The sequence below is a fragment of the Macaca nemestrina genome, chromosome 4 (genome assembly GCF_043159975.1).
Source record: "Macaca nemestrina isolate mMacNem1 chromosome 4, mMacNem.hap1, whole genome shotgun sequence".
In the NCBI taxonomy this organism is placed as follows: domain Eukaryota; kingdom Metazoa; phylum Chordata; class Mammalia; order Primates; family Cercopithecidae; genus Macaca; species Macaca nemestrina.
The window spans coordinates 68,870,920-68,885,375 of NC_092128.1; the positions used below are offsets into that span (position 1 = coordinate 68,870,920).

Sequence of the window (14,456 nt, forward strand, 5' to 3'; positions counted from 1 at the left end):
ATAAACAGGAGTGAGTAGCTCAATTAGTTACCACAAAATATTAGACTTAAAAGGTAATTTTAAGGAAACAGTTATTTTTGTAGGACCAATTATGAGTAAAAATATAATTAATATTCAACTTGCATGTATTTATGTATTTGTAACTCTTAAAATAATCTAATTAATTTATGAAAATACATAAAAATCATATTAAAAATAAATGAGAAATTTAGTATGAAGACAAATAAAGATACAACACGTAGTCAGAAGTAAGGTTAATACAAAAATGCATGGTCTGGGGTCTTATACAACGCTAGAAGCAACATATACATTTGCTACTGAGCTTTCTACAGTCAACACAATGAGGGACTTACAATATGTTGTTCAAACATATTGTCATTGAGAACTCAGACAGTCCTTGCCAAAATAGGACTTAGAAGGAAAAGTTCTATTGTTGTTAGGGCAGCATGCAGGAAACAATCTAGGGAAAGAGTCAATTCCTGGAGTGATTGATGATGAGATGCAGTAAGTCAGATCGTAACAAATGGTACAAGTTCGACCATAGATAGACATCTTTAGATAGGTCCCTTAAGGCCACAACAGCAAATCTAAATAGTCTTAATAAATATAATTTTGGTTGTTTTTTATTATGAAAGTTGTCACACTTCTACATTTCTACTTACCCATTCTATATTTTCCTCTGGCATAAATAACAAAAAATCAGAGGTGGCTTGCTGATGGCGGTGGTAATGGTGATGGTGATGATGATAATGATGGTGATGATGATGATGGTTTGTTTAGAAGTTCTAAGTTTGCCAGAGCTACCCATTAAGTTTCTTCCAAATAAAAAGGTCCACTCTATTAAGTTTTAGCTGTCCCTCTGTAAGCCTTATTCACTAAACAATCACAAACCTAACCACTCCTTTTGGTGATTTGATAAAATAGGCAAGCTCTCTGGGCCACAATGTGCTCATATTGCTAGGGAAAAGACAAGTGTTCAGCTTTCTAGATATAGAGCATGAAACTAGGAAAATATTTTTTTTATCTTCTACTACCCATCACCTGCCTCCTAGCCAATTGCTCTCTCTGCTTAAATAGCCTCATGGCTGAAGGAAAGTCACTTAACAAATACTTTATTTTGGTAGGTGAATTGACAAGTGAAAGTTAAAAATAAAAGAAAAAGAAAAAATCATTGGCATTACTCTTCTCCCAGACAATCTTTCTTTGTCCTTTTTCCTCATAATGAGGGCTTCTGAATAGTATGATCCAGGTAACAAAATTCTTCCGTGACCCTTTGGGAGAAGAGAGGTGAATTTACTGGTAGTGCGTAAAATGATGGCCAAAAAAAATAGTAATAGATCTTATAAAGGGTCATCAAATTTGACCGTCTCTTAACTAGTTCCAGCCAATCTGTTTCCTCAGCAATATCAGTTATTATATGGGGATGAGGGGATAGTCACTCTCTGTATGTGAACTTCTTATATATATAAGTTTAAGTACATCTTAATATTAAAATTTTTCCAAAATCGAAAAATTTTAGGGCCATTGATTCTGAGACTGTGAATTCTTTAAATGGTGTCTTTTCTTAATGTTCCACATTATCTAGCTCTTATATTTATGAAGTTTTTCATATAAGAGCTGGAAAATGGAACATTAAAAAATGACACCATTTTAAAAAATCATGTTGTTTTGATATGTTTTTCTGTTTGGAAAGGATACTTTTTGAACAGAAGAGAATAAAATTGTGCATTCGTTAAGCTGCAGAGTATTAGAATTTTTGGAGAACAATTTGAATGGATAATCAATCAATAAGAATCAAAAGCCAAACTCCACAGACATTTTATTAACCATTATTTTAATATAAGTAAGAAAATATTTTAAAAACTAAAGAAAGTTCCAAAGAAGTGAGGGAAACATTAAATGTGGAGAAAACTGTAAAAATTTAAGCTTCATTGAGAATGCAAATGTGGTTTCCAGGGGCTGGCTGATGGGAGAAATTTGAAGGTATTGTTCAAAGTTTATAAACTTTCAGATGTAAGATGAATAAGTTTTGAGGATCTAATGTAGAGTATGATTACCTTCGCTAATAATACTCTATTGTTTACTTGAAATTTGCCAAGAGAGTGAATCTGGTGTCCTTATCTCACACAAAATGGTAACTACGTGTATGATAGATGTACAAATTAATTTGTATGCCTACATCAAAGGATCACATTGTGTACCTTGAATATATACAATTTTTATTTTCCAGTTATATCTGAATAAACCTAGAAAAAATTAAAGCTATAATAATGTTAAAATACATAAACTTGTATTAAAATAGTAGAATTTAAAACCCCACAAAGATAAAAACAGGGTTTTCCAAAATAATAAGAATAACTTTGATTTAAGAAAAAGCAAATTAAAGTTTATAAAGCAACAAGATAAAAAGTTTAAAGAATAAAAGTAAGAAGTATCAAAGATTAACAATAAGGACAAAATGTTAAAACTTGTGAAAAATCTATAATTATAAATGCAATTTAAATTGCAAAATGAGAACTAGAATGAAGGACAAGAAGCTAGAGAACAGTATATTACAAAAACAGTAAGAGCAAAGAAATTTTAAAATATTTAAAGGAATGTAAAAGGAAGAAGCTTGCACATTAGAGAGCTAAATGGTAAAATGAAATAGCAGTATAGAAAAGAACATTTAGATTAGCATAAAGCAAGAAAATGAATAAAATAGTGTCAGGATGATCAGCAAAATTATTAAGAAAAGGATATATATAATATATATATAACATAATATAATAAATACTAAAATCACTGCATAATAATGGAATTGGAAAAGGAAGAATAGTATCCATACACTAGACTTGTGGAATAATTTCAACCTGTATGAGTTTCATACAGGTGATAATGTCAGATTGATTGAAGCTTCTGGAGAAGGCTAACTTAATCCAGAAGTATAGTTCCTACTTAATCCAAATGGTGGCTACAAATATGGGAAATAATCTCTTTGGTACCAAGGCAAAGTTGAATGCTGCAGCTGTTTCTGGATCACTTCCTTCTATCTGCAGGCTGGAGGCACTTTCAAAGACCAAAAATGTTGTAATAAAGTCTCTACACTCCTTATTTACTTTTGTGCTTGAAAGAAACATTCAGTAACTTATATGCCATCTTAGAATGCTCCTCACTATTCATTTTATTAAATATGCCTAATGAACATAAAAGATGACTCAAAAAAAGGAGATTAATGTGATGAATAAGAACTTTCCATTATGAAAGAGTTACTGTAAGGAAGAGAATACAGCTTTTAAAAACTTCTAAATTTAGTTTTTTACAAGATTTAAAGGAACTCTGTCATTCTAAAATTACAACCATTCATGAAGAGGAGACATTCTAAAATGACATTCATGAAAAGGAGACATTCTAAAATCATTAAAAACTAAATAGTGGCTAAAATTATTGTTTGCAAGTTAAAATCCATACGGTCATAATTTATAAACAGATTGAATATTGTAAAAAAATTGAGTCAGTAAAATAGAAATTAAATCAAAGAAATTCTCCCTGAACTATAGAAAAAGACTGAAGACAGAGTAAAGTACTGAGATAAATATCAATACCTAACGGATATATTCAGGAGAACCAATGATTTTAAAACATAAATTCCAAAGGAAGCAATAATCAGATAAATCGAGGAAAAAAAAATGTATCTGAACTGAAGAAAGTTAAATTCAAAGTGCCCAAGAACTACTAGTAAAAATTCACCCAAATTAATCAACCTGTAACTATGTTCTGTTAAAATTTTATACATACATATATATACATATTAATAATATACTCTTTATGTAACAAATCTAATAAATTACATGTATTTGTATTTTTACACTTTATACAAAGGGAAAAGCATACAGGCACACAAGCAGATTCATCTCAAAGATAAATAAAGGGAGGTTAATTCAGTATGTCTGTAATATTATACATCTAGAGACAATGAAGCAAAGTACATGAAATTTGTACTTTATGACTCTTGAATTCTATGCTGATTTGCCAAAGAATGGGTAAAAGAAACCAACAGGAATTTGTTAGACAAGGACTCAGAAAGCACTACTCTACATTAGAATTTGAGCAACATATGGAAGAGATATCAGTTGGCTTAGAATTTTATATTCAAGCAACAAATGACTAGATGAAAGTAAAATAAAAATCAAAATTAGAAATAAGCAAACAAACACATCCAAGCATATGGAACAAGAAAAAGGAAAATAATGCCAGTTCAAAGCAAACAATAAGAAAAATGATGTGATTTGTATTGTCTTCTTTCCAGTGAAGCCTTTTTATAGTAGAGGTTATATAGATAGACTGTTAAAGGGCATATAATTTTAATCTAAAGAATTTTATCTCTTATATATGTTGACATTTTCAGTCTTCTGTATGAATTGTTAATGAAGCTCAGTAGAACAAATAACCTTTTAAGACCTTCAAAACATAAAACATATAATACAGAAATGGTAGAAAAAATATTTTGGTGAGTAAGAAGCAAAGGAAAAGATTTTAAAATCATTGAAGACATTTAGATAGATTGTACATATCTCTTATTTTATTATGCATTTATTATAATTAGTCAAATTACTGACGAGTCATAAAGAAAGAACTTATCACTGTGTTTCAAAGGTAAGTGAATATGAGGGAATTTTAAAACCGAGGAACTAAACATTATAAAATGTTAGAACTAATACATAAAAGCAAATTTAAAAAATATTTTTATATTTTTAAAGTGACTTTTAATTCTATTTAATTTCTTATTTAATGTGAATGCACTGATCGGAAAACTATTAGTGAAATAATGTTAAATCTGTATTTCTAAGATTGATAGATTCTGTAGGACATATATTGTGATGTAAATGCTTTAGAAGCACTAGCATAAGATATTCACTTGCTATTGCTTTTTGGTAATTGCAAAATACTACATGTAAACAATTCATTTTAGAAATAGCCACTGCAAAATTTATGCTAAGCTATATAAGCACAACAAAAGGTTGTATTTTAGAAGATGTAGTTCATAAATTGTAAAATAACTCATCTTAGAAACACTATGAAATGTTCATATGTAGATATGATTCCAAAGCTAGTATCTTAATCATTTAAATATTTATTGTATTTACAGTGTTTCTGGAAATGGACCAGCATACAAAGCCCCCAAGGTAGCCATAGAAAAGCAACTCCAGCAAGGAATTTTCCCCGTTAAGAATGGCAGAAAGGTATCATGCATGAAGAGTGCTCTTCTCCTTAAAGGAAAAAATCTCCCCAGAATCATTTCCGATAAACAGCGGTCAACCGTGCCAAATCGACACCAATTACAATCAGACAGGCGTTGTTTGTTTGGAAATCGGGTACCTCAAACATCTTCAGATCTCAGCAATGCAAATCACAGAACAGGAGTATCATTTTCTTTTTCCAAAAAAGTGCACCTAAAATTAGAATCTTCAGCATCAGTTTTCAGTGAGAACACAGAAGAAACTCACGATTGTAACAAGTCACCCATTTGTAAAACAAAACAAATTGCAGATAAATGCAAGTGCTACAGGTTTGCAAATAAAGATACACACCTTACCAAGGAAAAAGAGGTAAACATCTCACCAAGCCATCTGGAAAGTGTTTTACACAATACCATCTCCATAAACTCTAAAATTTTGCAAGACAGTAACAACTCTATTGATGAGACACTAGAAGATTCAATTGGCATTCATGCTTCATTCTCTAAATCTAACATGCATCTTTCAGATGTAGATTTTACTCCTTCCAGCAGAGAAAAAGAAACTAGAAATACATTGAAGAACACTTTAGAAAACTGTGTGACTCACCCATGCCAAGCAAATGCTTCCTTCAGCCCACCAAACATTTACAACCATGGTGATGCCAGGATATTTGAATGCCTGGATGAGTTTTCATCAGCAGAGCCAAGTGAACAAAAGAGTACAGTGCATCTGAATCCAAATTCCAGAATAGAGAACAGAGAAAAATCTTTAGATAAAACAGAAAGAGTTAGCAAAAATGTTCAAAGACTTGTAAGAGAAGCATGTACCCATAATGTGGCATCTAAACCACTACCTTTTCTCCACGTTCAAAGCAAGGATGGCCACACCACTCTTCAATGGCCTACGGAACTTCTGCTCTTTACAAAAACAGAACCCTGTATCTCTTATGGCTGCAACCCCCTATATTTTGATTTTAAGCTTTCTCGGAACACAAAGGAAGACCACAATCCAGAGGACTTAAAAACAGAATTGTGTAAGAAGTCCTTGGAAGTGAAGACTAAAAGAGAGAGCCAAGACTCAGGTGTAATCGAAGACCAACAAAAATTGATCCAAGAAGATAATCAATATCTGAAACCAAAGATGATGATAGCTAATCCGGATTGGGAAAAATTCCAGAGGAAATATAATTTGGATTATAGTGATTCTGAGCCAAATAAAAGTGAATATGCTTTTAGTGCAAATGATTTGGAAATGAAAAATCCTGAAGTGCCTCTTTACCTCAATACATCTCTAAAGGATTATGCTGGAAAGAATAATAGTGAGAACGAACTTAAGGAAGCTTCAAGGGCCTATTGGCAAGGCAGCAGAAAGGTAGTTCTAAATGATACAGATGAGGACCTATCTTGTCCTTCCTACATCTCTAGGACTAAAAAGAATAAATTGATTCCCTGCAATCCTCATTTGGAATTTGAAGATGAAAGACAATTCAACTGCAAGTCCAGTTGTTATACAGTAGGGGGTAACAGTGACCATGGGAAAGACTTCAGTGTAATTTTAAAGAGTAACCACATCAGCATGACCAACAAGGTTTCTGGATGTGGAGACCGAAGATACAAGAGATGCTCTCCAAAGTCATCTTTGAGTAGATATTCTTGCTCTTCGGACACATCCCCTAGCAGCATGTCTAGCTTGAGAAGTACTTGTTCAAGTCATAGATTCAATGGTAATAGCAGAGGTAATTTTCTCTGCTTCTATAAAAGAGAACACCACTCAGTTGAAAGGCACAAACGGAAATGTCTGAAGCACAACTGCCTCTACTTGTCTGATGAAATAGCAAAGAGCAGTCAAATGCAGTCTGAACCACAGAAAGAGAGGAACTGCAAATTGTGGGAATCATTTAAAAATGAAAAATACTCAAAACGTAGATACTGTCACTGTAGAGAAAGACAAAAACTGGGCAAAAATCAACAACAATTTTCAGGGCTAAAATCTACGAGAATCATCTGTTGTGATTCTAACTCACAGATTTCCTGTACTGGAAGCAGTAAAAAACCACCTAATTGCCAGGGAACTCAGCACGATAGATTGGACTCTTACTCAAGGGAGAAAATTTATTACTTGAATAAAGGCAAGAGAAATGAAGAGTCTTTGGGCAGCCCTCACATTTGTGATCTGGGAAAAGTCAGGCCCATGAAGTATAACTCCGGGAACATCAGCTGCCTTCTAAAGAACTGTTCCAGTGGCCCTTCAGACACTACAGAATCGAACATTACAGAAGGAGAGAGGAGCCCTCTGACGGCAAAAAGCCTTTTAGAAAGAGTACAAGCCAAGAAATGTCAGGAACAATCAAGTAATGTTGAGGTCTCTTCAAACAGTTGTAAAAATGAATTAGAGGCTCCTTCGCAAGTCCCATGCACAATTCAACTTGTACCATCAGGCTGTAACAGACAAGCATTGCCTTTGTCTGAAAAAATACAGTATGCAAGTGAGAGCAGAAATGATCAAGACAGTGCAATTCCAAGGACTACGGAGAAAGACAAAAGCAAAAGCTCACAGACAAATAATTTTACAATTTTAGCAGACACTGATTGTGATAATCATCTTTCTAAAGGTATAATTCACCTAGTAACAGAGTCTCAGTCACTAAACATAAAAATGAATCCAACAACAAAAGAACAATCAAAACCTTTAATTAGTGAAATCCAACCTTTTATTCAAAGCTGTGACCCAGTACCAAATGAATTCCCTGGTGCTTTTCCATCTAATAGATACACTGGTGTTACTGATTCAACAGAGACCAAAGAAGACCAAATAAATCTAGACTTAAAGGATGCAAGCATGCATATAAATCATGTAGAGGGAAATATAAACTCTTACTATGACAGAACTATGCAGAAGCCTGACAAAGTCAAAGACGAATTAGACGTGTGTCATAAATCTCTCTCTCCCCCTTTACTTCAACAACCCATAACATTTTCTCCTGACGAAATAGATAAATATAAGATCCTACAGCTACAAGCCCAGCAGCATATGCAGAAGCAACTCCTGTCAAAGCATCTTCGAGTTTTGCCTGCTGCAGGGCCTACTGCCTTCTCTCCGGCTTCAACCGTACAGACAGTTCCAGTTCACCAGCACACTTCTATCACTACCATCCACCACACATTCCTGCAGCATTTTGCTGTTTCTGCTTCCTTAAGTTCTCATAACAATCACTTCCCTATTGCTCATCTACATCCTCTTTCACAGGCACATTTCACTCCTATTTCATTTTCTACTCTGACTCCAACCATTATACCTGCACACCCCACTTTCTTAGCAGGTCATCCCCTGCATTTAGTAGCTGCTACCCCCTTCCACCCATCTCACATAACACTTCAGCCCCTGCCCCCTACAGCATTTATTCCTACATTGTTTGGCCCTCACTTAAATCCAGCCACAACTTCTATCATCCACTTGAATCCTTTAATCCAACCAGTATTCCAAGGTCAAGATTTTTGCCATCATTCTTGCTCTAGCCAGATGCAACAGTTAAATGAAGTGAAAGAGGCCTTAAATGTGTCCACACACTTGAACTAATAAGTGTTAAAGCCCCTCTTGTGGATAATTTTTTTAATTGTCACTACCTATACAATAATATATTTAAAGAAGTCTATCTATTGTAAGATTTAAAATATTGCTGCCAATTCAAAATGTGACCAATATATAAATATGAACTGAATTGCTAATATTAAAACAAAGAGCATTTTAATAATTTTTTAGCTTGCCAAAATAATAGGCAAATTTAAATAATTTTATGAAAATGTAGAGGGAAGAGGGAAAGGGTTAAAGATTTGTTTTGGATGGGTTCTCACATGTTATAAAATGCAACAGAAAACACTCAAGCAGAGCATTAAAATTAAAAAGAAAAATCAGATGAAATGTGGCGCCCTGTGTTCTAAGTATTTGTTGCGCGAATGAATGAGTGTTGATTTGGCTTATTTGTTAGATAATAAAAGGTCAGTGAAATGAAGTAATTATTTAAAGTAATTTCTATCATTAACTATTGACTAAGTTTTAAATTAATGTAGTCTGTTACTGTATTTTCATAGGAAATAAAAACAAGACATTTTCTGATTAATTTAGGTTGAAAATTACGCTTTAATGAAAAACAATCTTTATAGATTATACTTTTGAGTTTCTGTGAAAAATAAACTATCTTCATTTCACACAAATCTATGTCAAGGTAATTTTGTAAGTGTAAGAATCAGCAAAATCTAAAACTAAGAATGTTTAACTTTTGTATAAAAAACATATACAAGCTATCATTAGTGTTTGATGATGCAAACTCAAAAATAAATTGTGCTCAGAATAATCTTTTAAATATATTGGCCAATCTGTCAAATATTACAGGAACTAAAATGTTTATTATTCTTCTACTCAAAAATTTTACTATGTTCAGCCAATACATGTATAAGGATAGAGGTAAAGGTTTGAAAATGTCAGTGTTTTTACATGTTTATTGAGGATATCTTATTAAATATCTGGTGTGTTTTATTCACTTGTACTAGATATTTATGAAACATGAATGATGAGGAATAAAATCACCATCCATGTAATTTTGCAAATAATTTCAAACATTCATTCAAAATGGTTTTCGGCCCCCAAAATTTGTATTTCATACATCTATATTGGTGCATAATCCTACAGTTAGGTTTATTATTTTATGTTCTTAAGCATGAGTTTCAGAGAAAATCAAACTTAACAGAAATGGAGGTAATCATTTATCTAATGCTGTCTATACAAAGATGCAAACTCCTCTACTTCTTCAGCCTTGGCTTCAAAAGGAAGATAGCTATATTTACTTAAGGCCTGTTGTGATTCAGGTAGAGGTACCCTAACCACTTGTTTGCATTATCTTCTTTAATTTTCACAACTGTATTTTGAAATCAGTATTATCATTCCTCATTACAGGTAAAGAAAATGAAGTAGAAAGGTTAAATACTAAATACCTGGTAAACAGTAGGAAAGGACATCATTGATTCAGGAGAGACAGGTGAGAGAGAAAGAGAAAGAAAGGGTGGAGGGAAGAAAAATAATAAAAGGAGATAAAGTAAATTTGAAGTTTTAACAGAAAGAAAAACTGCAGTTTCCAAGATATCACCAGAAACTTGTGAGAAGAATGTTCTGACTGGAATATAACAGTGACAAAATCTAATTTATTTAAAATGAATGGAGAAATGAAGAAAAACCATCAAATAGCAAGGAGCTATACTTGCATGGAATTCCATAAAAATGATTATAAAAGACCATTGATCAACATTGAGTAAATCCAAAAAGAAGTGAGACAAATGAAATATTTCTTATAAAATGGATGACAAATGGTCTAGCAGGCTTTTTTTTTTAAGTAATGTGGATAATTATTTCCTAAAGCAAATTATGAAGCTGATGCAGAGCCAAGATAGAGTAATCATGGGAACTCACTAGAAGTCCTATTATAGACACTGACCTCCTGATTGATTTTTATAATTGCCTTGGTGACAATTTAAACTCTCATAAGGTTAGACCTGAGCACCTCTACTGAGCACTTAATTTTGACTAACAAAGACAGATTGATATGAATGGATGGCATGGAAGTGACTATTCCATCTTGTATTAACAGTGATGAAGTGTTCACTGGACAAACTAATTTGGACTATGTGGAAAGCAACCGTCTCCCTTTAAATAAAAGATAATTTGTACTCCAAGGTGAGAAATTGGAAAAGTTGTGGCATCACATGAGGAAATATGCAATTATGCAGCTTACTTCCTTCCAAATCAGTAACTATAGGCTGAAACACTGTTTTATTTTCCATTTTACCTTAAGATAAACACTCTTGGAAAAAAAAATAAACAGAATTGAAAATATATATTGAACACTAAAATAGTTCAATTATAAAAAAAATTGTCACTGTAATGGATTTTTTTAGCAGTGTTTCCCTCCATTTACATAATTATTTGACAGGTGACTTTTAGCATTAAATTTATTTTATGACTATTGCCTGACATTTACAGGTTAATTCTCTTCATGGGATTACTGTTTCACAAGTGGCTCATGGAGGCAGTTTTGTAAAAAATCTGTCTTAAACTCTAAATGCTTAAGAAAGACTGTGAAATCTTTACAGACATGCATGCACAAACACACATTTATCTATCTATACGTCTTTCTTACAGATTATGAACCAGTCTAGCATCAGATAGTATCATTGGATTCGAGGTAAACAAAATAAATACTTTGTATGAAGAACTGAATATGTGGGAAAGTACATCTTCTTAATAATTCCCTGCCAAATTCAGCAAGAAAAAAAAATACAATGGGCCTATAAAAATGCAAAGGTAAACTTAAGGTTTATCTTTAAGACGTTATAAATATTGGAAGTGATTAGAATATAGAGAATGATTTAGAAAGTCTCCAATTCCCAAAGTTTTTGCTTAGGTAGACATTTTACAAAATCCCTTGAAACTTGTTTCACTTCCCAAAAATGGATTTAAACAGTGACTCCTTTTCTTTAGTTTCTGCCAGGACTTAATGGAATCTCTCTGTTATCTCTAAATGGAAATATACTTAAAGAAACTAATTCTGTAAAATGTTTCTGTTAAATGAAACACTTAACCAGTACAATTACTCAGGATTCTATTGCTGAATCTGACTATCTCCTTAATGCATGAAGTTATTACTTACATAGCTCCAAATGCTGGCAGCAGCACAGCTTTCTGAATTTTACCACCATACTTTTAAGCATTTCAAATCATTTGAAATGTACTTCAAATGATTTGAAACAATAATTGGAGATATGGAGATGGCTCTACCCATTAGGATACCACTTGGTATTCAAGTATTCTACATGTATATGAATGAAACGTCCAGATCCCCCGCTCCACCCCAGGATATGTGGATAGTTAACTCCTTAGTGGTGAAATAATACTGCTGCTCATCTCAAATCAGTAGCACATTTCTTAATCATCCCTAAAAAGTTATCCACATTTTCAGAGTTTCTGAGTTTTCAGAAACATAATTAACGTTCTGAAAAAAATAAATGTAAATATCAGATCCAGTTTTGTAAAAACACAATTTAAAGGATTCAAATCTTACACATCAATGTATGCAGATAAGATAGTTAGGGGCAAAATGAACCTAGTGCTTATCTCTGGCCCAGCAAAGCTCATGAAAAGGTTTAGTTTTGATTATTTAAATTAGATGAAATTCTGAAGGAAAATGTGCTCTCATTGGCAAATAGAAACATTATTAAAAACATGTGAGTGACTAGTTCCACGCAATAATAGTCAGGAAAACAGGTAGTTGCCCTTTGTGTTTCAGACTGAAATCACTTCACTAAGATGAGAATTTCCTACTAAAATACAAGTTCTCCTGCCAATAAGCCTGGGTCTGGAGGATTTTCCAAGGTTATCATTTCATTCCAGCAAAAATATTATCCACTTCTATTAGGTAGACATTGAAGGTGATTGTTGTATTTTTGGATTAAGCTATATTAAAATGGAAGCAGCAGCTGAATGGGTTAGGTTTAGAATAAGCCAATATTAGAAAGATAAGCCAAAGGGTCATTTTCATTCTGTGGAGCTATATATAGGAGGGAGAGCTCCCAATCCACTTTTTAAATTCTTTTCTCAAAGTCACTTCCTCTTTTTGCAACCCCCCATTTTTCTTAATTAGCAAGAGTAAGAATATCTTGTGAGAAACATTAAAATAAAATCAGGCAAATTGGAAAACTTAAAATATGTATGAGTGCACATGTGAGTGTGAATCTGTGTGTGTTTTAAATAAATATACTCTTTAGTCTTTAATTGTAGATCTTGATCTTTGTTGAAAATAGTGTTTTCAAAAACATATTCACATATTGAAACAATAACTTCAAGAAGTTTCTTATCCCCACGCAAAATTGTTAGTTCCTTCCATATGTGAGATAAAATAGTTGACAATGTAAATTAGTTGTGTAGCTGTTTAAAGCAAATTCCCATCTTACTCAATTCTATTTAAAGTACTTAATTTATAATTAAACTTGGTGATCCTCTGGCAATATGACACATAAACCAATAATTTTGTGTTGCATTTTCTGTATAAATTGTCTTTTTAAACTATACTGTGGCTAAGTAAATTGCACTATTGTACATGCAAAGCAGCTTTTTTTAGGTTATTCAATAAATTACTTGGACTGTAGTTCAATGCAATAATATTTTTTTCAATAAAAAGCTTAATGATACAGGAGTGTTAGTCATGTATTTCTAACAAAAAGCATACCAAAATATAAGAACAAAATCAAATGCAAGATGGTGTGGAAATATTCTGTATTTTACACTGCTGAATTAAAATGCATTTATCATTTTATTTATTACTGTATGTATTTATATTATATATTTAAAGGCTGGGATTTCTTAGACTATTTCTTAAAATTTTAGTGTTATTAAACTAAGCTGTTTCCTCAAACTGAAAATAAATATAACTTTAAAAATTCTATAGATGTATTCTTTGTTGAAACCTATCATATATATAAATACTATAAAATCTGTTTCTTTTTATTTGCTTTTAAAAATGTGAATTAATGCTTTGCAATGTTCTAACAAAGCTTCATAAATAGTCCCAGGAATGTGTTCTCAAACTGGTAGTATAATATAATATGGTAGCATTCTACACATTTCTTATAACTTTCATGTGAACTCTAGAGATACTTTAATTAAAAGAAACCCCAATAAGCTGTTAGTCTCAATAGGACTCAACTCACTAGGAAATCTCTTTAATCAAGCATGACCAATGTCGTGGGAAAATGTCATTTCATACAACTCCCACGTATCTTTACTTTCTTAATCATTGCACCCCATGTTTAATAAACCCTCATCTGCTGGATGCTACTCTGATATTTGTGCAAAATATCAGAACAGGCGTTGTTAGAAATAAGCACTAGATACTCTCTTGTTCTTGAATTATATCTATCCTTATCCTTCCCCATACCCTTCAAATAAGCTTTAACCAAATGCTAAATCTTCTTACTTTTGTGTTTTAATTGAATGAGCTGTCACTACCTGTGCATTTTAGTGGAGCAGAACTTTGCAATGCACCCTAAACTAGTGGTAGAATTTGAGTTTTCAGTAGATAAATGTTTCAGATGCCAGTTACCTGCCTCCCTACACTTCCAGCCTAGATTCCCTACTTTTATGCTAGATCATTTATCAGAATTCTGCTTTGTAATAAAAAAGTACCTTTTCACA

The 14,456-nt window shown here is 32.5% G+C and overlaps 1 protein-coding gene and 1 long non-coding RNA gene across 3 annotated transcripts in view; one reads left to right on the forward strand and one right to left on the reverse strand.

The window, feature by feature from the left end:
• The window catches only part of LOC105475458 (zinc finger protein 804B), a 598,392-nt gene extending 584,777 nt beyond the window's left edge, over positions 1 to 13,615 (forward strand). Inside the window, exons 4-5 of one of the 2 annotated variants that reach the window (XR_011622116.1) lie at positions 5,129 to 10,251; positions 11,409 to 13,615. Coding sequence is in view for 1 of the 2 variants with exons in the window: in XM_071094784.1 (XP_070950885.1) it covers positions 5,129 to 8,795 (3,667 nt within the window). In the remaining variant the exon portion in view is untranslated. Of the gene's footprint in view, positions 1 to 5,128 lie in introns of both variants that reach the window. The other variant, XM_071094784.1, reaches the window with a different exon arrangement.
• LOC139362787 (uncharacterized) overlaps positions 1 to 14,456 on the reverse strand; it is a 67,323-nt gene that overhangs the window by 42,478 nt on the left and 10,389 nt on the right. The window lies entirely within an intron of this gene.